Source organism: Peromyscus californicus, unplaced genomic scaffold (genome assembly GCF_007827085.1).
Source record: "Peromyscus californicus insignis strain IS unplaced genomic scaffold, ASM782708v3 Scaffold_6__1_contigs__length_162567912, whole genome shotgun sequence".
In the NCBI taxonomy this organism is placed as follows: domain Eukaryota; kingdom Metazoa; phylum Chordata; class Mammalia; order Rodentia; family Cricetidae; genus Peromyscus; species Peromyscus californicus.
Window position 1 is genome coordinate 55,313,662 of NW_026294584.1, and position 23,631 is coordinate 55,337,292.

At 41.4% G+C, this 23,631-nt stretch overlaps 1 protein-coding gene across 1 annotated transcript; it reads right to left on the minus strand.

Annotated features, from left to right (window-relative positions):
• Positions 1 to 337: 337 nt before the first annotated feature.
• Positions 338 to 1,291, minus strand: LOC128098445 (olfactory receptor 10AC1). Its single transcript, XM_052719589.1, has one exon. The coding sequence runs from the start codon at positions 1,289 to 1,291 to the stop codon at positions 338 to 340; it is 954 nt and encodes a 317-aa protein (XP_052575549.1).
• Positions 1,292 to 23,631: the final 22,340 nt, after the last annotated feature.

The window sequence follows — 23,631 nt, forward strand, 5'->3', positions numbered from 1 at the left end:
TGTTACATAGGCTGTTACTCTTCACCCGTGCCCTTCCTACCACTGGCGTCGTTGAAGCTCACTAGCTTGCATAGGACTGGGAACTATGGGGAAAATGTGGCAGGGGTCAAAGGAAGCACTAAATTCAAATCCAGACCTCTCTACTCCACTTCCTGACATTGCTCCTGGGAGGAATGAAGGACACGGGCCACCCTGTGTGTCTCTTGTGCGATTTCCAAGTTCTCCTTTCTGAATCTCACCCCTAAGTTCCCAGGTGTCTTTCGAGATGCAAACACCAAATGCTAGGGGACACTGTAGCAAACGGGGCTGCCCACTCTATCTTGGCTGTTATCAGGGCTCACACAGACCCCGATCCACGGAGCCCCAGGACCCTGTGAATGGCAGACGTGATCTCCCGGTTTCTCAGGCTGTAGATAAGGGGATATAGAAGCGGTGTGATGTTGGTATAAACCAGCGCTAGTGTCCGATCCAGTCGCGGGGAGTAACTGGACTTGGGCCGCACATACATGAAGGTGGCACAGCCATAATGCAGGAAGGTGACAGCCAGGTGCGAGGCACAGGTGGATGCAGCCTTGCGCCTGCCTCCACCACCATGCAGGCGGCGCAGGGCAGAGGCAATGGCCCCATAGGAGGTCAGAATGAGCATTGAGGGCAACAGCAGCAGCACCAGGCAGGCTCCTAGTAACGGCAGTTCATCTACGTAGCTCCGTGTGCAGGCCAGGTGCAGTAGCGCAGTAATGTCGCAGAAGAAATGCACCAGCAGGCAGGAGCCACAGAAAGGCAGGTGGAAGACTGCCACTGTTAGCCCCACCGACACTGCTAGTCCCCCAAGGCAGCAAGCCAGGGCTAGTCGTGCACACAGACCTGGGGTCACTATAGATGCATAGCGCAGTGGGTGGCAGATGGCCACGTAGCGATCATAGGCCATGGCTGCCAACAAGAAGCACTCAGCCCCGCCCAGTGCCACAAACATCTGCATCTGGACAGCGCAGCCCAGGAAGGAGATGGGACTGCCCCTGCCATGGCCAGGCATGCTCAAATCGGCTAGAGAGCGGGGCACCACCACCAGCGTGTAGCAGAGTTCGATGGCGGACAGCTGGCAAAGGAAGAGCAGCATGGGTGGCCTGCTGGGCACCGAGACCACAGCCACCAGGATGAGCAGATTCCCACTCAAAGTGGCCAGGTGCACAGCCAGCAACACCAGGAAGAGAAGGGGCCTCAGTTGCGGGAACTCGAAGAAGCCTTGAAGGAGAAAGCCACAGGGTATGGTGCTATTGCTGGGGCTGTCCATGCACTGGGGTCAGTCAGGCGGCACCTGCAGAAGAGAAGCAGAGGCAGGGTGAGCCTGCGGGTGCGGCCTTTCGGAAAGGCAAGAAAGGGTTACCTGGGAGTCAGAACAGAGCTGGGGTGTGTGTGGCTGCAGAAATGGTCCACATTTGATGACCAGTCCCTCTTCCCCCTCCACATCTCCAGAGGGACAGTTACCGAACAGCGCAGCTTTTCCTGCCGTTTGTGCTAGAATCTCTGATTTGAGACTGTGGTCTAGAGCCCATAACTCCTGACCTCCACCCACAGAGTCAAGCACTGGCCCCACTCAAGTTATTTTTTGCGTTTTATATGGTCATGAGGTTTAGACTTCAAGGTCCTCCAAGGCAGGAAATGTGCCTCTCCTCTCAACTTCTCCATCCTCTTTCTTAGCTAACTCTGCCTTCCGAGGTGTGTCATACATAGAATCACAGAGTGACCCAACATCTATGAGGGTCTCATAGACTATCTCATGCAACTTTTTTTAAAATTAATTCATTAATTATTTTCCAGCCCTATTATAGTTTGCCCACCCTCCCTCCTCTCCTCCTAGTCCCTCCCCCAATCTCCCCTCTAGTCCCCCATCCACCCCCTCCTTTATCTTCAGAAAAGAGAAGGCTCCCCGTGTATATCAGTCAGTCATAGCATATCAAGTTGCCGTGAAACTGGACACCTCCTCTCCTATTAAGACTGGAGGAGGCAACCCAGTAGGAGGAAAGGGTTCCCAAATCAGGTAACAGAGTCGGAGACAGCCCCTGCCCCCACTGCTAGGAGTCCCATTAGAAGACCAAGTTACACAACTGTAACACATGAGCAGAAGGCCTTGGTCAGTCCCTTGCAGGCTTTCTGGCTGTCAATTGAGTCTCTGTGAGCCCCTATGAGGCCAGGATAGCACCTTCTTATTTTTAAAGTGAAAAATATAACTGAGATGGGGTTGGGGCTGTATTTAACTTCTCAGAGAAATGGGGGAAAAAAATGAATTCCTGAGACTGAATCTGTCATTCCCTATAGCCCATATGCTGTTTGGGAATAAGGTCACTGGAATCGATCAGACAATCTATACTAATTTAAACTTCAGTAGAGACCCAGATCTGTAGACACTTGGGCATCAAGGATGCTCTGTGGGAGAGTCTTGCTGGATTTGTCAGGATCCAAATGAACCTGACATTATGATTAATACTCTGTCAGCATGAGGAAAGGTGGTGCGTGTCTGTGCTGGCTCAACTCTCAAAATGAGCCGTACTTTCCACGTTTGTCATCAGACCCCAGCTTCTTGTTATCTGGTCACTCATCTGTAAGCAACAGTTGGGAAATATTGTCAGTGTGTAGGTCTACTATGCTGTGGAGAATCTCCTGAGTGAAGCAGATGTGGGGTGGAAAGAAGGCCATGTGACCTACAGGAGGGTGTTTGATTTTTTTTAACAGGTGTTAGCAAAATCTATTTTTAAGATTTCTTTGTCTTTAAAAATGTAATCCCAGACTTCACCATTCCTTCAATGTTCTAATCAACATGAACCATGTGATTTGTTCATAGTCCTCACGACAGAGTGTGAGAGTGCTGAAAATAGCGAACAGTTGGATGAAAGAGCGGCAGGGACTGCAGAGACCTTGGCTTTCCTGCTGAGTGCTCCTTTTGGAGAATTTTGATTTATCCACATCACCCTGTGCTCTTTCTTGTAGCATTTGAAGGGAGCATTTGCTAACACACATTCTGTTCTACTAATGGAGGAAGAGGCAATGGGCAGGAGTAGGTTTGAGGGAGGTAGACTCATATCCCATGGGGCTTAAACCCTCTCCTCAGACCTTTGGGGCTCATTTTTCCCATCTATTGAACAAATTTAGCCAACCTGAGTCTTGTGCCTGTTCTCATCCAGGTGTTGTAGCATTAGGAGTGAAGTTCGCAGAGACAGAATTGGTGTCTTGAGGTTTCAGGCAGATAGAACTTCTGGAGTGCCCAGGACGGAGACAGCCATTCAGCTGTCCCTGCTGGCCCCCTTACCGCTGCCTTCCATCTCTCAGTGGGGTGGGTTCTAGAAGGTAAGACAGACACAATCTGTTTTAATTTTCTCCACTTTCATGATGTAAACCAGGCAGATGGCAAGAAGCACTGGGTGATGGCCCTGGATTGAGTTGCTCAAGAATAGTCATGTTTTCAAAGTGAAGCTGCATAAAACAAGCCATATGGGTCAACTAATTGGACATGACCAAGGGGTTATTTCTGCTTAGCTTAACTCTTTGGGAGGAATTGTTACAAACTCTAGGAATGTAAGCTAGGTCTACTAGGCTAAGAAAATTCGAAGATCAGCTGGGCAGGGTGGCGCACAACTTCAATCCCCGCATTAAGAGGCAGAGGCAGGCAAAACTTCAGTTTTTCAAATCCTGCTTCTTCCTAGCAGAAGAAGCTGCAGAAAGAGAGAAGAGCTGCCTGGACCCCCTTCCTCTCCCAGGGAGATGAGGGCAGGAAGTTTCACTCTTCCAGGGATTGTTAACACCAGTAAAAATAATGAACACTGAAGAGAGTTCTTGGAAACTGAACATAAGGACTTTAAGCATAACCCCTTTAATCTAGCGACAACTCAGTGACGGAACTGGATTCGTCCCATGCTCACTTTGGAGAGGAGGAAACCGAATGCCTTACAACTAACTGGCTAATGCTAAAGCCAAATTTCCACCCAAGAAGTTTAGCCCCTGATAACCTGTGGTCTCATACACTTGGTCTGTATGGTCTAAAGAACGGTCTGTGATGGCTATACTTTCAGTTTTGAATGGCTTGATTAAGTATATAGCAAGGCAAAGTAAAAGAATAATTAGCAAAATCGAGATAGCAAAACACCTCCAAATTAGGTGCTCAAAACATCCAGCCGAAGCAGCTGGGGAGATGGCTCAGTGCTTAAGAACATTCGATTTTTGCAAAGGCCACAGGGCTTGCTTCCCACCATACATATGGTTGTTCACAACTGTCTGTAACTCCGGTTCCAAGGGCTCTAATGCCCTCTTCTGGCCTCTGCAGGCACCAAGCATGCATGTGGTACACATACTTCTATCCAGGAAAAAAATTCATATGAATAAAATAAAAGTAAATCAATCTTTAAAAATTGCTTAAACAACATCAATTAAAAACAACAACAACAACAAAAAAACCACCACCCGGCAGAAATGTACTGTGGTAGCCTGACTGAGGCAGTCAGCTTGTATTCCCAATAGAGAGAGGCCTGGGCGGAGTGGTGTCTACACAGGCAAGGCTCCCAAGTAAAAGAGCAAATAACAACAGAAATATAACGTCATCAAATCAGAGGCATGGGCACATGCAGCAAAGCCAGACTGCAGCAGCCACATCGAGGCAGCCAGCTGCAGTTCCCCATAAATTCTGAGTAGAGCAGGGTGCCCTCTCTGGTGAGGCTTCCAAGTAAAAGAGAGAAAAAAAAAAAACAAAAAAAACAGCAGTAGACAAAGACAAGGTCATCAAATAAGGCACTCAGAACATCCAGCAGAAAACAACTGGAGAAGCTGAGTCAGTCAGCTGGAATCCGTGTTTGAGCATTCTCTCCCTGGATGAGCTTTCCACGGCTGAACTTTGGGCTTCTCTTTCCCCCTCTAGGCACTTTTATGTCATGTAATAAAACAGTAGCAACCTCTGTTGGAGATAGGTCATCTTCTAGCTATTTTCAAGGATCTGGTGTTTTTATCCTTGAGCTATTTCACTGCTTACTTCCTTCAGTTGGGAGGCACAGGTCATCCCCAGACAAGAGACCTTGGAGGACACATTGAGAAAAGCGTGCTTATGGATCTATAATGAGATGGGGGCAGCCCTGCTTCATGAGCCAGCTTCTCAGGGAACTCAAGGAACACAACTTACTTATATAATGCACATCACTACACCATGTAGCCTTCCTCATTTAAACGCTCCCTCATATCTTCTCCAACAAGAGGTACATGCTAACCCCTTTCCATGGTTTCTTGCAGACTAGAAATGACCCCCAGCCTCCCAGGTGTTCCTGTCCTCAGATTTTCCTTCTCTGATATTTATCTTGAGGACAGTGGATGTGAGCAGTAATGCAGATAATTTAAGATAGCAAATCTAAAAATAATTTCTCTTTAGTTTTGACATTCATCACTGCTCTGTTATTGTTCCGGCAGATTCTTGTTTCTAATTGTGTGAGGCTTTACGAAGCACCCACGGAGTCATGGCTGGCTGGTGGCCCGGGACATCTGGATGTGGTTGGAAGGTTTTCTGGGCTAGAGATTCAGACCTTGGATTTAATTTTTGCTGTGCAGCATAATAAAAATTATCAATTTTGATGATGTTTCTCATTGGTCATTTGAATAGCCAATCAAAGCACTTCTAAATATGGTTGTAGAATGGGGAGCAGGGAAGATATGAGAGACAGACAGGTCAGACCCCTTCAGCTCTTGAGAGTTCCAGACATGCTAGGCTGGAGATTAAAGGTCAAATGGTCGAGCTAGACTCATGCTATAGTAAACCCCATGTTGAATAAGACTCAGAGAGACAGCTACCCAGTCTGGAGCTTCACTAATGTCTGTGGGCAGAACTGAACTGTCTCACTATTCTTGACAAAATAGCCTTAAAAAAAAAAACAAGAACTGCCTTCCAGTTTAAACTTAAGCTCACTGGTCTAGCATCTTAGCTTACAAAAGCGTCAAGAAGAAAGGCTACAGAACAAGTCATTGACCTAAAACAAGTCAATTTAGAAAGTTACAAATAAATCATCTGGATATCCTGACTGCATTGGGCCTCTGATCTATGACTTTCTATAAATGATAATGAAATAATTTGTTTACTGTTTAGTTTTTAAGGGAATAACATATATTATGATGTTTCCTTTTTTCCTTAATTTTTGCTGAAAGACAAAGAGCACCCACAGTTTAACGTTCTTTGTTATTTTCTGGGTGCTTGAATTGGAGAGGAGGGGCCAACTGAACTGGCTCTGTTACCACTGTGGAACGGTGACAGTGCAAGAGCAATTTGATGAAGACTCCGTAGAGAATGTGGAGAAGCTTCTAGAACGGACTTGGCACACAGTCAGCACACAGGAACACTGGGGGTATTCTCACACTTATGCTTTGTTATTTGGAAGGCTTAAGTGAATTACCCTCTTAGCATTTCTCTTTCTGTCTTGGAAATCTCAGTTCTTGACTGATCCATTTCACATCCTTTGCCTGTGTGCCTACTGTCTTCCTGAGGTCCCCTGTGTACTGTGTGCAAGATGGGTGCAAATACATATGACTGTAGATAAGTTTGTTTGCTCATAATCTATTGATCTTTATCATCTATCTACCTGTCTGTCTGCCTGCCTGCCTGCCTGCCTGCCTATCTGTCTATCTGTCTATCCATTATCTATCTCTATTATCCATGTATCTATAATATCTAACTTCCTCTCCTTTCCTTTACTTCACTCTCTCCATTACCCCTCTCTCCTTCCTTTCTAGTTTGCCTCTACCTATCTCAATATTTCTATCTTACTATTTTTTCTTCCTTTTTGTAATTATCTTTATGCAACTGTACAGACTATATATATTCCTGGGTTTGGATCTGAGCTCAACCACTTGTCAGCTATATTAATTTTGGGTGAGGTACTCAATTTTTCTGATGCTTCATGTCTTTACAGGAAAATGGAGGTAATGACACTGGATCCCTAGCATTGTTATAAAGATTAGGAATAGTATAAGGAAAACCCACAAAGGAAGGAACTCATCACATTGAGATGTAACCTTTGCTTCGACAATGACATGTCAGCCTTTGGGCTCCACATGCACAGTAACTGTGATGACCCCTTTTCCTAGTCAAGCAGACCTTCACCTTGGTTTGTGACATGTACCTTGAAATGAATTAATTTTATATATTTACGTTGTTATATATTTCAATTAAATATTGTTTGTGAAACAAAGTCCCTTGAATTAACACTTATCATGTAAGTACTTTTTGCTCACACAAACAGTTTTTTCAGTGGTGTCTTCCCACCAGTCTGGCAGTTTATTTACTCAGGGGCTGATGAATCACCTCTGGATTTAGTGATTACATTGTGTACTCTTCCTTTTACCCAGCTAGTAATGATCACAGCTTTGATTCCTGGGAGATGTGTTATTTACCTATGTGGCATTTCTATTCAGTGGGTCTGTTTCTTTTACAAGATAAAGTAGCTTGCTAAATCCTTCATGACCGAGTGTGACATGGTATCTTGTCAAAGGCTTTTGTGATTCTGAGTCTAAGAACTTTGGTTGGTTTCTCGGTGTCATGTTCATTCCCTAAAAGCTTATCAGTGAATTAATAGAGAGTTTTCTTTACACAGACATTCTTGCTTTCCCATATTGCATTTTCTGAAGTATTTAAGGAGCCTACATTTTATACAGATGAGATGATCTTGACAGTTTCTATGGCTACCCAAGAGCTCTTTTTAAAATGGTAGCCATATGGCTGACCTTTGTCTAGCTCTGGGTCAACGTGCAACTAGAGGCTTTGAACTTTGACTAATGTTTCCCAGACTTCATGCTTCTCGATGATTCAGGGAGACCAGTCCCCACAATAACGTGTGTGTCTGTTTAGAGCACTCTGGACAGTTGCCATACTTTGCTCTCCTTTCTCCAGAAATCAATTGTGTGGGATTAGGGCTTTCGGAAGAGGACTTTTGCCAGGCATCCTGCTCTCTCTGATTTTCAGTTGGATAGGAACTTTGAACCATGAAAATCTAGGAGTCCTACTGATTGCAGAGCTGCCTCTTTGCCTTTGATGTGTTGAAAGAGATTCTCTCCCTGAATGAAACAGGAGCCATTTTAATGAATGTCTCTAACACAGGCTTCCTCCAGAGGCAGACAGATAAGCTTCAAAAAGCGAGTGCTTTAATGTTCCACATAAAAACCGTCTGGTGCAGAGACCGCCCCAGTTCTGACACTGTGAAGGTCAACTATCACAGGAAATGAATGATCACTGTGTTGTCAAATGTTGAGAAGTATCATTCTAGGTCTGGGGATCACTTACTTTACTTGAAAAATATTTGCTCTGTAATGAAAACTGGTTTGTTTCCAAAATTTATTTTTAAATCAATTACTGTTCTCTAGGAAGGTGATTTTAACAAGCTTGAAAAGACTTCTAATTTAGACACTACAGCTTCAATTTTCCAAGACAAGAAGAGGGCTACCTTGTAAAACTGAAAGGCTCTCCCTCTAAAAGATGGTTTTCTGTTCCTTGCTGGCTGTAGAGTTAGAACTAAGGGATGGGTAACATTAGATGAATGGAGGGAGAAACCAAGTCTATTTTAGTATTACCAGGGCGTTTTCCTAATTCACCAAGATGAAAACAACCAACCAACCAAACTAACAACCACAAAAGGTCAGTCTTTGTGGGGTATAAAAAAGTATGAGTCCCTGGGATGAGCCATCTTTCTGGGGAAAGTATTTCACTGTCCCTGAGAGCCCAGGCTCCCTGGAATCACCTGGATGTTTTGTGAGCATGAATGGCATCACGTTCTCTTTCCCTATTGTCCAGTTACCTACTTTCTCTCTGTCCAAATTAGACCCCCGAGTTTGCCAGAAGGCAGCTAATGATTAGATTAAATGAGATCAATGAGGAGTACTCAGCCTGCTGGAGGTCAGACTTGGACAGAGAGCTACATTTTCTGCAATAGAAAAGCCTCTGGTTGATGTGGTCCAGGGGCTGAGGATTTCATTCCAAAATAGGAGGGATAAAGGGGTTCTTTCCTATCTTGGTATTGCCAGTGGTAAGTTTTGATCTCCATAAAGCTGAACAATGATCTTAGACCTGGTTATCTTGAGTACTTTCTATTCTGCCTCTAAAAATTGAAGAATGGTCCCTTCTTTGTCTTCTTACAAATTATCTTATTGGAACCATGTGTTTTGGATACCTCTCATCACGAGGTTCACACAGGGACACAAAATCCTCTACTTATAGACGGGAAAGCAGAGATATAAGAGCATCACCTAGGCAAATAACTAAGTAAAAATGGAATCAAGCCTCAGGGTGCTGGCAGCCATAATTACCTCCTACTGTACTTCAGTGTACCCAGAACTTAAGGGCTCTCTGTAGGTGAGCGCACACTGACCATGCGTGCTGCTGGATGTGCTGAGGAGAGGGGCACCAGATCCAGCAGAGAGAAGATGAGGGCAGTGGAATGAACACTTGCCTCACCAGCGCTATCTCTTTAGTGCAGACCCAGTCAGGAGGCGTTTTGTTTCCTTATCCCTGAGTTCTACTCGTGGTGTTTCTTTATCTTTATTTGCCTATGGATTCCCTAGCCAGGCTTTTTCTTACCTGGGCTCAGAGAGGGATGACTTGGGAAAGTTCAAGAGGCGGCTCAGGTCATGGTCTCTAGAGGTTGGCAAGATTCCAGGTAAAATGGAGGGCAACGGTTACCATGGGTAGGGGTGGAAGAGAAAAGGAGAGGTAACAGGAGGCGGACATGGGATGGTGAAGCTGAAGGGAATGGAGAAGTGAGGAGTGGAGAGACAGAGGAAACGCAAATGGGGGATTGCCACAGTAGTTTCTGATGAATTGTGTCTGGTTGGAGCTATAATCTCAGCTTGCTTTATGTCCCTGGAGGGGTGAGGTGATAGGGAAAAAAAAAGGAGTATAGTAGCCCATTCCAATGGGAGGGCAAGAGCAAAAACATCCTGTGATTAATTATCCCCACAAAGTCCCTTCTCAAGGTTGGAGACCAGGGTGGAGCTTGGCAAAGGTACAACTCTGCAGTTGTCCAGAGAGAAATGACTTCCTATTTTGAGCTGCCCATCTGCCCAGAGCATAGTCTTTGCCTTCACACTTTCCCTAGAGTGTTTCTTACTTCTCTGCCATCGTGGCAATTCCTGTGAATGCTGGCCCAGACAGCAGCTCGTACCACACAGCAGAGCGTCAGGTGCTGGGCAGGTCTAAGGTGTCTTATGTGCTAATAGCTACAGCAAGGAGATGAACACTGGGAAATCTGAATGAATCTTCTATCTCCCACACATGTGCAGGGGCCTCAAAAAATGGCCAAAAAGATCCTACACTAAGCAATTTTTTAAAACCCAGCTGTGTTAGTAAGACAATTAAGAAAGGGTACCCTTAAATTTGGGACCTGAATACATGCTCTTGATGGCTTAGTCATTATCTTGTATGGACATATGTGCACCAGAAGCATATGACTTAAGAGTGGATTGGTTTTTAATTAATTTACTCAATCTCTCACTCATTAGGCTAGCAAATATTTATTGAAGGATAGTATATGCAGGTATTGACCTAAGAACTGAGATATAGACCAGATAGCAAAATAGACAAGCATTCTTGTCTGTGTAAAACTTACATTCTGTGGGCGGTGGTAGCACACGCCTTTAATCCCAGCAGTCGGGAGGCAGAGGCAGGCAGATCTCCGTGAGTTCGAGGCCGGCCTGGGCTACAGAGTGAGTTCCAGGAAAGGCGCAAAGCTACACAGAAAAACCCTAAACCCTGTCTCGAAAAGCAAAAAACAAAACAAAACAAAACTTACATGCTAAGAAAAAGAAATAGACAATAATTAAGTTAAGGTAATTATATACTATGTTTGAAACTGATAAATCTAAGAGAAAAAAATGAAAGAGGCAAGGGAATAGGAGGAATGTAATTTTAAAGAAACTGTGGTGAAAAGTGGTGTTTGGTGTGGAACTTAAAGGAGGTAGAGGAATGAACCACGTGGGTGTGTGAGAACAGTATGACAAGCAGAAGAAATGCCTCTCCAGGGGCTTGATGTGCGTGTGGCACTGTAATCAAACCAGTGTTGTGGTGTGGACTGAGTAACACATGAGGACAAGAGGATGGTGAGGTGGCCACACGAGAAGTACCTTGCGAGTGACTGGGGACTTGGTTTTTGTTTTGTTTAAAGATTGAAGGCTGGGATACTATTCAAGTTTCCTTCTGGATGCTGTGTTGAGAGCAAAGTAGACTGTAGGGGACTGGGGAAGAACTCAGAGAGGGTAGGACATTCTATTACAGATATCTGGGTAGGAAAATGACTTGGATCAGATCAGCAGTAGAAATGATGAAAAATTGTTGAATTAGGATATATTTTAAATGCAGTGCAACCAGAATTTCCTGAGGTAGGGAAAAAGAAGGGTCACAGTAACTTTTTAATTAATTGCTCAGTTAATAAATGTTTCTGAAGCAACAGAAAAGATAGAAGTGTGGTAACCTGAGAACAGGAAGCTTCACATGATCAAAGGTTTAGAAGCACAATCAGAAGTTTCAGTCAGGAAGTATTAAGTGAGATTCCTGCCAGACAGCCAGTACGTCAGTCTGCTGGCAGTTACCCATACACCCTACATCTCATGAGAGACATCTAAGTTTGGTCATCAGTTTTTCTCACTAAACTGCATGGGATCACTCTGGGAATGAATATAGTCCCAGAAATGAAAGTATTACACCTGTGAGCCCTGGGGCACTCAGATGCTAGTTTCCCAAGGCAAGAAGAAGTCAAAAGAGGAGGCTGAGTGGGAGTCCATGGGCTAGGTTTTATCTGAGACCATTTGCTTGTCTTCTACCTCACTTCAGTTTTCACATCTGCGTCATTCCAAAATATAGGTGGAAATCATTCTATGCTACGTTAGCATGACTTCCTCTGTGGGCAACAAACAACGGCTTCAGTCCTTACACAATTAGTGACGGTCACCGAACACTTAGCTCCCCATTGGTGTGCTGGGTGGGGAGGTTTAGGTGGTACAGCCTTGCTGGAGGAAGTGCATCACTGGGGTGGGCCTTGAGATCAAAGGCCTGGCAACGCTTCCGGTTCACTCTCTGCCTTGTGCTTGTGCTAAAGGATGTGGGCTCTCAGCTTCCTGCTCCCCCCATCATGCCTGCAGCTTGCTGCCATCCCTGCGCCATAATGAACTCCTCTTCCTCTGGAACTGTAAGAGGAAACACATACTCTTTCCTAAGTTGCTTTGGTTATGATGTTTTAATCATGGAACAAAAATGTAACTAATGTGAGGATTCTCCAAAAATTCTAAGAAAACAGATACATTCCGTAACTCACAAGCAGGGAAAACTGTATAAGCAAACAAATGCAGAATTAAAATAGGCACAATGGAGATTAAAAATAATAATAAAGAAAACCACTTAAAAGTATTTGTGAATACAGTTAATACATCTGAAAATAAAAGCTGATTTGTCCAAAAAGAAGTAGAGGAGTTGAATACAGTAATGACCATGAATGACATTAACACCTAACAGGCCAGCTTTTGTCCTCACTACTTCCAATGTAAAGACGTTTTGCAGGCTGATTTTATCAAGGGACACATAAGGCCTAAATAATGCAAATGTTATTCTGAAAAAAAATGGAAAAAAATTATTCAACCCATTTAATGCATTTTACATAAATTAGATTTGAATATACTTTCAAGTTTATTATTATACAAAAACATTTACTGCTTTTAATAATAAAAAATTAAAACATTAAGCAAATTCAGTGCTTTTAAATTTCAATTAAAAAACAAATTTTTTTGTTTTAGTGTATGGGTATTTTGCCTGCATGTATGTCTGTGCACCACATATGTGCCTGGTGTCTGTGGAAGCCGGAAGAAGGCATTGAGTCCCTTGGAACTGGAGTTACAGATGGTTATGATCTGACATGTGGGTGTGTTGGGAGCACAAAGGTCCTTGTACTCACAGATAGCACCAGGGAAGCCAGAAATGTTAAACATGCAGGATTGCTTTTTCAAAGGAAAAGATGTACCCACGGAAGAGGGGCAGGAAGAATTGCAGGAGGCAGAGGGGTCAAGGACACAATAAATGTTGTATGGGTAAATCTGGGGCACCCCTGTTAAGTTCAAGGGTGAACATGTAAGTAAATTGTATAAATGATACTTATTGATGCAGTATTTGTGGCCCTAGTGAGCATAATAATTAAAGAACATGATAATTTTTTTTTTTTTTTTTTTTTTTTTTTTTTGGTTTTTCGAGACAGGGTTTCTCTGTGTAGCTTTGCGCCTTTCCTGGAACTCACTTGGTAGTCCAGGCTGGCCTCGAAGAACATGATAATTGACATGGAAAATACATTGAATTTACTTGGTGATGCCACAGTTTATATTTTGAATGTAGTAGGACAAAATGACAGATTAGTCTCACTGGGTATATTAACCACACTGAAGGGCAGGCCCTATGCCCAGCACTGAAACCAACACAAAACGAACTCAATTTTTGAGACCTTTTGTCTACAAAAGGTCTCTCCTGCTATGTTTGGACATTTTTTTTTTTTTTTACTGGCCTTTGCTTGTATACTACAGTTTCAAATTTTATGTTTTTATGATTTGGAGTTCTTTTTGTGTGCATTTCTTGTGTTTTTTTCTTTTTAATTTTTTGTTTGTTGTTTATTTTCTAGAGAGAGAGAGAGAGAGAGAGAGAGAGAGAGAGAGAGAAAGTTCATGGAGTTGGGGGGAGGTAGGGAGGATCTAGAGGGAATTGTGGGAAGGAAAACTAATCAGAATATAGTTTATGAAAAAACTTTTTAAATAATAATAAAAACAAAACCTCCGAAGTAACTTCCATAGTGACTGGGTTAATTTACATTCCTACCAACAGTAAACAAGATCTCCTCTGTCTATATTCTTGTCAGCATTTGCTGTTTCTTCTTTTCATTTTTTTAAAATTTATTAAAAAAAATTTCTTTCCTTTTACACACCAACCCCTGTTCCTCCTCCCTCCCCTTCTCTCACTACCCCCACCTCCCCCATCCCACCTCCATCCCTTCCTCCTAGAGGGTAAGGCCTCCCTTGGGTAGTCAACACAAGCTGGCCTACAAAGTTGGGGCCAGACCTAGCCCCTCCCCTCTGCATCAAGGCTGAATAAAGCATCACACCATAGGGAATGGGCTCTAAAAAGCCAGTTAGTGTACCTGGAATAAGTTCTGGTCCCATTGCTAAGGGACCCGCCATGCAACTTGCACCCACGTTCAGAGGTGCAGTTCTATGCAGGCTCCCCAGCTGTCAGTCCAGAGTCTATGAGCTCCCACTAGCTTGGGTCAGCTATCTCTGTGGTTTTTCCCACCATGATCCTGTCCCCCCTTGCTCTTATAATCCTTCCTCCCTCTCTTCAACTGAACTCCAGGATCTTGGCCAAGTGCTTGGCTGTGGGTCTCTGCATCTGCTTCCATCAGTCACTGGATATAGGTTCTATGATGACACTTAGGGTAGATACCAATCTCAGTGCAGGGGAAGGCTAATTCAAGAACTCCCTCCACCATTACTATGAGTCTTAGCTGGGGACAATCTTGTGAGTTCCTGGAGTTTTCCCTAGCTTCAACTTTCTCCCCATCCCCTTAATGGTACTTTCTGACAAGACAACTCTTTCATTGCTCTTCCTCCCCATCTCTCTCCCAATTCAGCCATCTCAAGTTCTCATGTTCCCACCTCTCATCCCCTCCCCTCTATTCCCCACTCCCAATTGACTCAGGAGATCTTCACCCTTTCCCTTTCCTCGGGCCATCCATATGTGCCCCTCTTAGTGTCTTCCTCTTTACCTAGCTTCTTTGGGATTGTGGATTGTAGCCTGATTATCCTTTGCTTTATGTCTAATATTCACTCATGAGTGAGTACATACCATGTTTGTCTTTCTGGGTCTGAGTTACCTCTCTCAGGATGATTTTTTTTTTCTAGTTCCATACATTTTTCAAATTTCATGATGACATTTTTTTATCGCTGCATAATACTCCATTGTGTAAATGTACCACATTGTCTTTATCCACTCTTTGGTTAAAGGGTATCTAGGTTGTTTCCAGGTTCTGGTTATTATGAATAACGCTGCTATGAACATAGTTGAGCAAATGTCCTTGTGGTGTGGTTGAACATCTTTTGGGTATATGCCCAGGAGTGGTATTGCTGGGTCTTGAGTTAGGTTGATTCCCAATTTTCTGAGATATCATCATACTGATTTCCAGAGTGGCTGTACAAGATTGCATTCCCACCAGCAGTAGAAGAGTATTCCCCTTTCTCCACATCCTCTCTAATATAAGCTGTCATGGGTGTTTTTGATCTTATTCACTTTGACAGGTGTAAGATGGTATCTCAGAGGCATTTTGATTTGCATTTCCCTGATGACTTAGGATGTTGAGCAATTCCTTAAGTGTCTTTTGGCCATTTGAGATTCTGCTGTTGAGAATTCACTGTTTAGCTCTGTAAACAACTTTTTAATTGGATTATTTGATATTTTGATGTCTAATTTCTTGAGTTCTTTATATATTTTGGAGATCAGCCCTCTGTCAGATGTGGGGTTGGTAAAGAATTTTTCCTATTCATTTTGTCTTATTTACTGTGTCCTTTGCCTTACAGAAGCTTCTCAGGTTTAGGAGGTCCCATTTATTAATTTTCTCAGTGTCTGTGCTACTGGTGTTATATTTAGGAAATGGTCTCCTGTGCCAATGCATTCAAGGCTACATCGTACTTTTTCTTCTATCAGGTTCAGTATAACGATTTATGTTGAGGTCTTTGATCCACTTGGAGTTGAGTTTTGTGCATGGTGATAGATATGGATCTATTTGCATTCGTCTACATGTAGATATTGAGTTATGCCAGCACCATTTGTTGAAGATGCTTTCTTTTTTCCATTGTATTATTTTGGCTTCTTTGTAAAAAAAAAAAATGGTTTTCATAGGTGTGTGGATTAATGTCGGAGTCTTTGATTTGATTCCATTGATCAACATGTCTGTTTTTATGCCAATACCAAGCTGTTTTTTATTACTGTAGCTCTATAGTAGAGCTTGAAGTCAGGGATGGTGATACCTCTGGAAGTTCCTTTATTGTACAGGATTGTTTTGTCTGTCCTGGGTTTTTCATTTTTCGGTATAAAGTTGAGTATTGTTCTTTCAAGTTCTGTGAAGAATTGCATTGGGATTTTGATGGGGATTGCATTGAATCTGTAGATTGCTTTTGGTAAGACTGCCATTTTTACTGTGTTGATCCTACCTATCCAAGAGCATGGGGCATCTTTCCATTTTCTGATGTCGTCTTCAAATTCTTTCTTCAAAGACTTAAAGTTCTTGTCATGCAGATCTTTCACTTATTTGCTTAGAATTACCCAAGATAGTTGATGTTATTTGTGGCTATTGTAAAGGGTGATGTTTCTCTGATTTCTTCATCCCATTTATCATTTGTATATAGGAGGGTTATTGATTTTTTAAGTTAATCTTGTATCCTGCCATATTACTGAAGGTATTTATCAGCTGTAGGAGTTCCTTGGTAGAATTTTTGGGGTCACTTATATATACTATCATATTGTCTGCAAATAGGGGAAGTTTGACTTCTCCCTTCCCAATTTGTATCCCCTTGATTTCCTTTTGTTATCTTATTGCTCTAGCTAGAACTTCAAGTACTATATTTAATAGGTATGGAGAGAGTGGAATCCTTGTCTTATTCCTGGTTTTAGTGGAATCACTTTGAGTTTCTCCCCATTTAATTTGATGTTGACTGTTGGCTTGCTGTATATTGCCTTTATTATGTTTAGATATGTTCCTTGTATCCCGGATCTCTCCAAGACCTTTATCATGAATGTGTGTTGGATTTTGTCAAAGGCTTTTTCAGTATCTAATGAGATGATCATGTGGTTTTTTTTAATTTAATTTTGTTTATATGGTGGATTACATTGACAGATTTTCATATGTTGAACCATCCTTGCAACTCTGGGATGAAGCCTACTTGATCATGGTAGATGGTTTTTTTGATGTTTTCTTGGATTCAATTTGCTATTGTTTTATTGAGAATTTTTGCATCAATGTTCATGAGGGAGATTGGTCTGTAATTCTCTTTCCTAGTTGCACCTTTATGTGGTTTGGGTATCAGGATAATTGTAGCCTTGTCAGAAGAGTTTGACAATGTTCCTTCTGTTCCTATTGCTTGGAACAATTTCAGGAGTACTGGTATTAGCTCTTCTTTGAAATTCTGGTAGAATTCTATGCTGAAACCACCTGGCCCTGGGCTTTTTTTGGTTGGGAAACTTTTGATGACTGCTTCTATTTCCTAAGGGGTTATAGGTCTATTTAAGTTGTTTATCTGATCTTAATTTAATTTTGGTATGTGGTACCTATACCAAAAAATTTCTATTTCTTTTACATTTTCCAATTTTGTGGAGTACAGTTTTTTTGAAGTATGACATAAGGATTCTCTGGATTTCCTCATTGTCTGTTATTATGTCCCCCTTTTTACTTCTGATTTTGTTAATTTGGATATTCTCTTTCTGCTTTTGGTTAGTTTGGATAATGGTTTATCTATCTTGTTGATTTTCTCAAAGAACCAACTCTGTTTCATTGATTCTTTGTATTGTTCTCTTTGTTTCTATTTTATTGATTTCAACCCTCAGTTTGATTATTTCCTGTTGTCTACTCCTCCTGGGTGAGTCTGCTTCTTTTTGTTCTAGAGCTTTCAGATGTGCTGTTAAGCTGCTAATGTGAGATTTCTCCAACTTCTTTACATAGGCACTTAGTGCTGTGAACTTTCCTCTTAGCACTACTTTCATAGTGTCCCATAAGTTTGGGTATGTTGTGCATTCATTTTTGTTGAATTCTAGGAAGTCTTTAATTTCTTTCTTATTTCTTCCTTGACACAGTGGTGATTCAGGTGAACATTGTTCAGTTTCCATGAGTTTGTAGGCTCCCTGCATTTTGTGTTGTTATTTAATTTTAACTTTAAGCCATGGTGGTCTGCTAAGATACATAAGGTTATTCCATTTTTTTTTTTTGTATCTGTTGAGATTTGTTTTGTCACTGAGCATGTGGTCAATTTTGGAGAAGGTTCCATGGGGTGCTGAAAAGAATGTATATTCTTTTGCGTTTGGGTGGAATGTTCTATAGATGTCTGTTAGGTCCATTTGAGTCATAGCATCTGTTAGTTCCCTTATTTCTCTTTTAAGTTTCTGTTTGGCAGACTTGTCCAGTGGTGAGAGAGGGTGTTGAAGTCTCCCACTATTAGTGTGTGTGATTTGATGTGTGATTTGAACTTTAGTAATGTTTCTTTTACAAATGTAGGTGCCCTTGTATTTGGGGCATAAATGTTCAGAATTGAGACTTCATTTTGATGAATTTTTCCTGTGATGAATATGAAATGCCCTTCTTCATATCTTTTGATTGCTTTTAGTTTGAAGTCTATTTTGTTAAATATTAGGATAGTTGCACCAGCTTGTTTCTTAGGTCCATTTGATTGGAAAGTTTTTCCCCAACCCTTTACTCTGAGGTTGTGTCTATCTTTGAGGTTGAGGTGTGTTTCTTGTATGCAGCAGAAGGATGGATCCTGTTTTTGTATCTATTCTTTTAGCCTGTGTCTCTTTATAGGCAAATTGAGTTCATTGATATTAAGGGATATTAATGACCAGTGATTGTTAATTCCTGTTATTTTTTGGTGGTAATGTGTGTGTGTGTGCATTTTCCTTCTTTGGGATTTCCTGGTGTGAGGTTATCTATTGCCTGTGTTTTGGTGGTTGCAGCTAACTTCCTTGAGTTGGAGTTTTCCTTCCAGTACTTTCTGTAAGGCTAGATTTGTGGATACATATGTTTAAATCTGGTTTTGCCATGGAATATCTTGTTTTCTCCATCCATGGTGATTGAAAGCTTTGCTGGGTATAGTAGTCTGGGCTGGCATCTGTGGTTTCTTAGTATCTGCAGAAGGTCTATCCAGGCACTTCTGGCTTTTAGAGTTTACATTGAGAAGTCGGGTGTAATTCTGATATGTCTGTCTTAATATGTTACTTGACCCTTTTCCTTTGCTGCTCTTAATATTCTTTCTTTATACTATATGTTTAGTATTTTGACTATTATGTGGTGAGGGGACTTTTTTGTGGTCCGGTCTATTTGGTGTTCTGTATGCTTCTTGTACTTTCATAGACATGACTTTCTTTAGGTTGGGAAAGTTTTCCTTTATAATTTTGTTGAATATATTTTCTGTGTCTTTGAGTTGGAATTCTTCTTCTTCTATCCCTATTATTCTTGGGTTGGTCTTTGCATGATGTCCTAGATTTCTTGGATGTTTTATGTTAAAATTTTGCTGAATTTAACATTTTCTTTGACCAGTGAATCTATTTCCTCTATCGTATCCTCAATACCTGAGATTCTCTCTCTTCCATTTCTTGTATTCTGTTGGTTATGCTTGCCTCTGTAGTTTCTGTTCGTTTACTCAGTCAGATTTTCCTTTTCCTGAATTCCCTCAGTTTTTCTTTATTGCCTCAGTTTCAATTTTCAAGTCTTGAACTGTTTCCTTCACCTGTTGGATTGTTTTTTTCTTGGGTTTCTTGACTTTCTTTAAGAGATTTTTTGATTTCCTCGAATTTTTGTTTTTTTTTTTCCCTCCATTTTTTAAGGGAATTTTTGATCTCCTCTTTTAGGGCCTCTATCATCTTCACAAAATTGTTTTTAAGGTCGTTTTCTTCTTGATCATCTGCTTTGGGATGGTCAGGTCTTGCTGTTGTAGAATCACTAGGTTCTGATGATACCATATTGCTCTTTATGTTGTTTAGTGTGTTTTTACAGTGTTGTCTACCCATTTCTTCCTTTAATCCAAACAGGCAGAGTTCCAGGTCACTCTTCTTCCAATTGGTGCAGATGGGGCCTCTGGCTCAGTGGTTGCTCTTCTTCCAGTGCCCCAGAGGATGGTTGTCAAGGGGGTGGGAGGAGGCTGCTGCAATGGCTGATGGGAGGGGCACAGGATGTGCCCCTAGAACCTAAGGATTAGAGAACTGGCCTGATCAGTCCAGGGATTGGGCCCTTACCTGTTCACAATTGGTGCAGATTGGGCATATGGGTCCAGTGATCACTGGTGCTATAGGGGATGGTTGGTGAGGGGGTGGTGGTGGGAGGAGGCTGCTGCTGGGTCTCTGGGGCTGCACTGTCTGGGCTGTTTCTTCCTTTCTTATGACCACCATCCTGACTGGGATAAGATATAATTCTAGATCAGTTTTTATTTATATTTCTCCAATGGTGTATGAGGCAAACATTATTTTTTTTGTGTGTTTATCCTCACCTATTTCATCTTTTGAGTATTGTGTTTCATTTCATTTTCCAATTTGTTGATTAGATTGCTTGCTTTCTAATTCTTTAGTTGTTTGAGTTCTTTATCTTTTCTAGTTTTAATCCCATGTCAGATTTATATCTTTAGTTGCCAAGCTTTGAAATAAAGCCATCTTATTTCACCCACAAATAACTTAGTACACCTGCTTGTTTGCTATCAAGGTACCGTGTTGTCTTCATTAGTGCTCTGTTGCTGTGAAAAGACACCATGACCAAGACAACTCTTATAAAGAAAAGCATTGAGCAGAATGCTTGCATACAATTTCAGAGCTTAGTCTATCATCATCATGGCAGAGAGCATGGCAGCCTGCAGGCAGGTGCTGGAGAAGTAGTTGAAGAGTTTTACATCTTGATCCTCAGGCAGCAGGAAGAGTGAAAGTCAGTGGGCCTGGTGTGGGCTTTTGAAACCTCAAAGCCAAACTTTAGTGACACATTTCCAACAAGGTCACACCTCCTAATCCTTCCAATCTTTCTTAATAGTTCTACTCCCTGGAGACTAAGCTTTCGAATATATGAGACTGTGGGGCTATTCTCATTCAAACCACCACATTTGTACTTGTTCTCTGCCTTTATTCAAGTAGCACTTTAGGTATGATATTTGAGTGCCAGGTAAATTTTAAGAAAGAATAGTAGTTAAAGCCCAGAAGATTCTATAAAAGGATGAAATAAAGACTGGTCTTAATACCTTTGGTTTCTGTCAGGTTTTTTTGGTATAAAGATGTCCCTTTAAGGATAGAGTTTATTCTTTAGACAGAAGTAGAGTATCCACTCCTTAGGCATTAAGTGTGATCTTTACAACTAAATTTTAATTTTGGATAAATAGGATTCTAGTATTTGAAAGTTTCTGAGAAATTGTGAGATAGCTTTGGAATTGTTATTATAGTCAGTAGAAGTCGGTAAGACATACATTGAAAGATTAATAAGTAAGGAGATAAATGGATTAGCCTAGCAGAAAAAATACAGAATAGAAAGCATGAATAATAATGTAGTACTTGCACATAGTACCTCAAATCAGCAGTACAGAAGCTATATATGATTTCTGAGTAACAACAGTAAGTAAGCCAATTATGCTAGTAAGGAATCAAGATACACAATTTAACAGAGAATTTTTTTAACATGTGTGTTGACTTATATTAAGGGACAATGCATTTATCAGCTTGACTGTAGAAATTATTTCACAAATGTATAGGTATAGTGAATCATCACTCATGTATCTTGATATCATATGTAGCTTGTATTTATCAAATATTAAAAATTAGTTGAATTAAAAAAATTGTAAATGTATCCCTCCCAAATATCTACTTTTGTGCTACATTTGAGTCATCTTTACTAAGAAGGATGAAGCACACAGAGCCAAGACCAGGTGGGATGTCTGGGACAAGAACACATCACAGTGAGCTGAATTCTGGAATCCTCATTGGACTTCAAGTAGTCAGAGAAGGATGATGTCAAATTCAAAGGTAAGACTTGGTCTGATTTGCTTGAGTCAATTTGAGGCAAGAGGGATGCACATAAATGTAGCAATGGAATGTGAGTTAAAAGGGTCACAGATCAAGAGGTAGGAAATGTCTTGATTCTTTAGGTACAATATTAATTTCAAACAAATGTTTCTAAACTTTCCTTGAAAAGGGTAGTCTATGATCCAATACTTTGAAAAATGGTAAAAAAAATTAAAGTATTGATCATATATTCTATTTGAGTGTTAGTGTATGTAAATGGACATATGTGATTTGTAGTGGTTTGTATATGGTGTGTTCCATCAAAAGGCTCATGCGGTGGGGATTTAGTTTCCAGCTAGTGGTTATATTTGGGAGTTTGGACTCAGATGGAGAAAGTAGGTCCCTGAGGGTGGGCTCTTGGGCGTATCTTGTCTCTGACACCTTACTGCTCATGTTTCCTGTCTGCCTTGAGATAAGAGCCTCTTTCACCACAGACTCCCTCCACTATGAAGTCCTCCCCAGGTTCATGGACCCAAGTGATATATTATATATATATTAGACATATATATAATCTCTTTTGCTTGTTTGTCTGTTTCTAAATGAAGTAAGTATCTATTGGTATCTAAAGATGGCTAGCATTTCATAACACAGAGGAATCATGTTAAGGGATTTAGGTCTTATATTAAGAATATGAAGAACCACAGCAAAGTTTTAAGCAAGGAAAGAAGTGATATGTTACCAAGATTCACCCAGTATAATTTTAAGATGAATGGAAAGAGAGAAAATGAAATCAAAGAGAAAATTGATAGTTCAAAGTGATGTAGTGTGGGCCTTAATGGAATTCAAATGACACATATGGGTAGAAGAACAAAGAAGGAAAAATCTTCTGTTTGAATAGATAGTAGAATGTTATGGAAGAGGGTGTGGAAGAAGTAAAACATAAGTCACGTTTGGGACCTAGGAGATATTTGAGACCAGAAACAGTGGAATTATACACAGCAAGGCCAGAGTGACCTAGAAAGGATGCTGATCTCACAAATGAGCCCAGTTCTCCCTGGGCTGTTCAGGTGGTTATGTGCAATAGCTGCTTTTGGAAGTACAAAGGTAGAGGAAAGAGGTTGGGGCTGGGCACATTATCTTAAGAAATATGACTAAGCTCCAGGTAGAAGGGGCTGATATGGAGTCTGTGCAGACCTTACTGGAAAGTGTGTTCTACAAAGTGTCTGGAAGCAGAAAACTCTGTTTCTAATTCTTTGCTATCCTTCCTTTAGAACTTTTTTCAAGTTAATTATTAGTTGAATATCAGAGATTTAGGGGCAGTAAAATGCTTATCATAGATAATGTTATGCTGTGGAATAATGCTTTTGTACACTGGTTTAATATATCACTGATTGGCCAGTAACCAGGCAGGAAGTATAGGCGGGATAAGCAGATAAGGAGAATTCTGGGAAGAGGGAAGCTGAGTCAGGAGATACCAGCCCACTGTCCAGGGAGCAGCATGTAATGGCACACAGGTAAAGCCACAGAATACATGGCGACATATAGATTAACAGAAATGGGCTGAGTTTAAGTGTAATGGCGAGTCAGTGGTGAGCTAATGGCCGAACAGTTTTAATTAATATAAGCCTCTGTGTGTTTACTTGGGGCAAGTGTGTGGGAGATATTTGGTGAGTGGCAGGCCAGGACACAGGAAAACTTAAAGCTACAAATGGAGGCAAAATGTGGGACCTAAAACCTGAGAAAGCTTTAAAAAGAAAAAAGATTCTGAAATGGAGCTAAAAACAGGTTCCCAGTTGTGTCTCTCAGGCCAGCCATGAGCTACAGTATGGCAGGTTCGCAATGGCATGTGGGCTTGAGTGTAGCATGGT

Excerpts from the sequence above, each read along its gene's own strand:
- LOC128098445 (XM_052719589.1), bottom strand. The coding sequence starts at position 1,291 with ATGGACAGCCCCAGCAATAGCACCATACCCTGTGGCTTTCTCCTTCAA.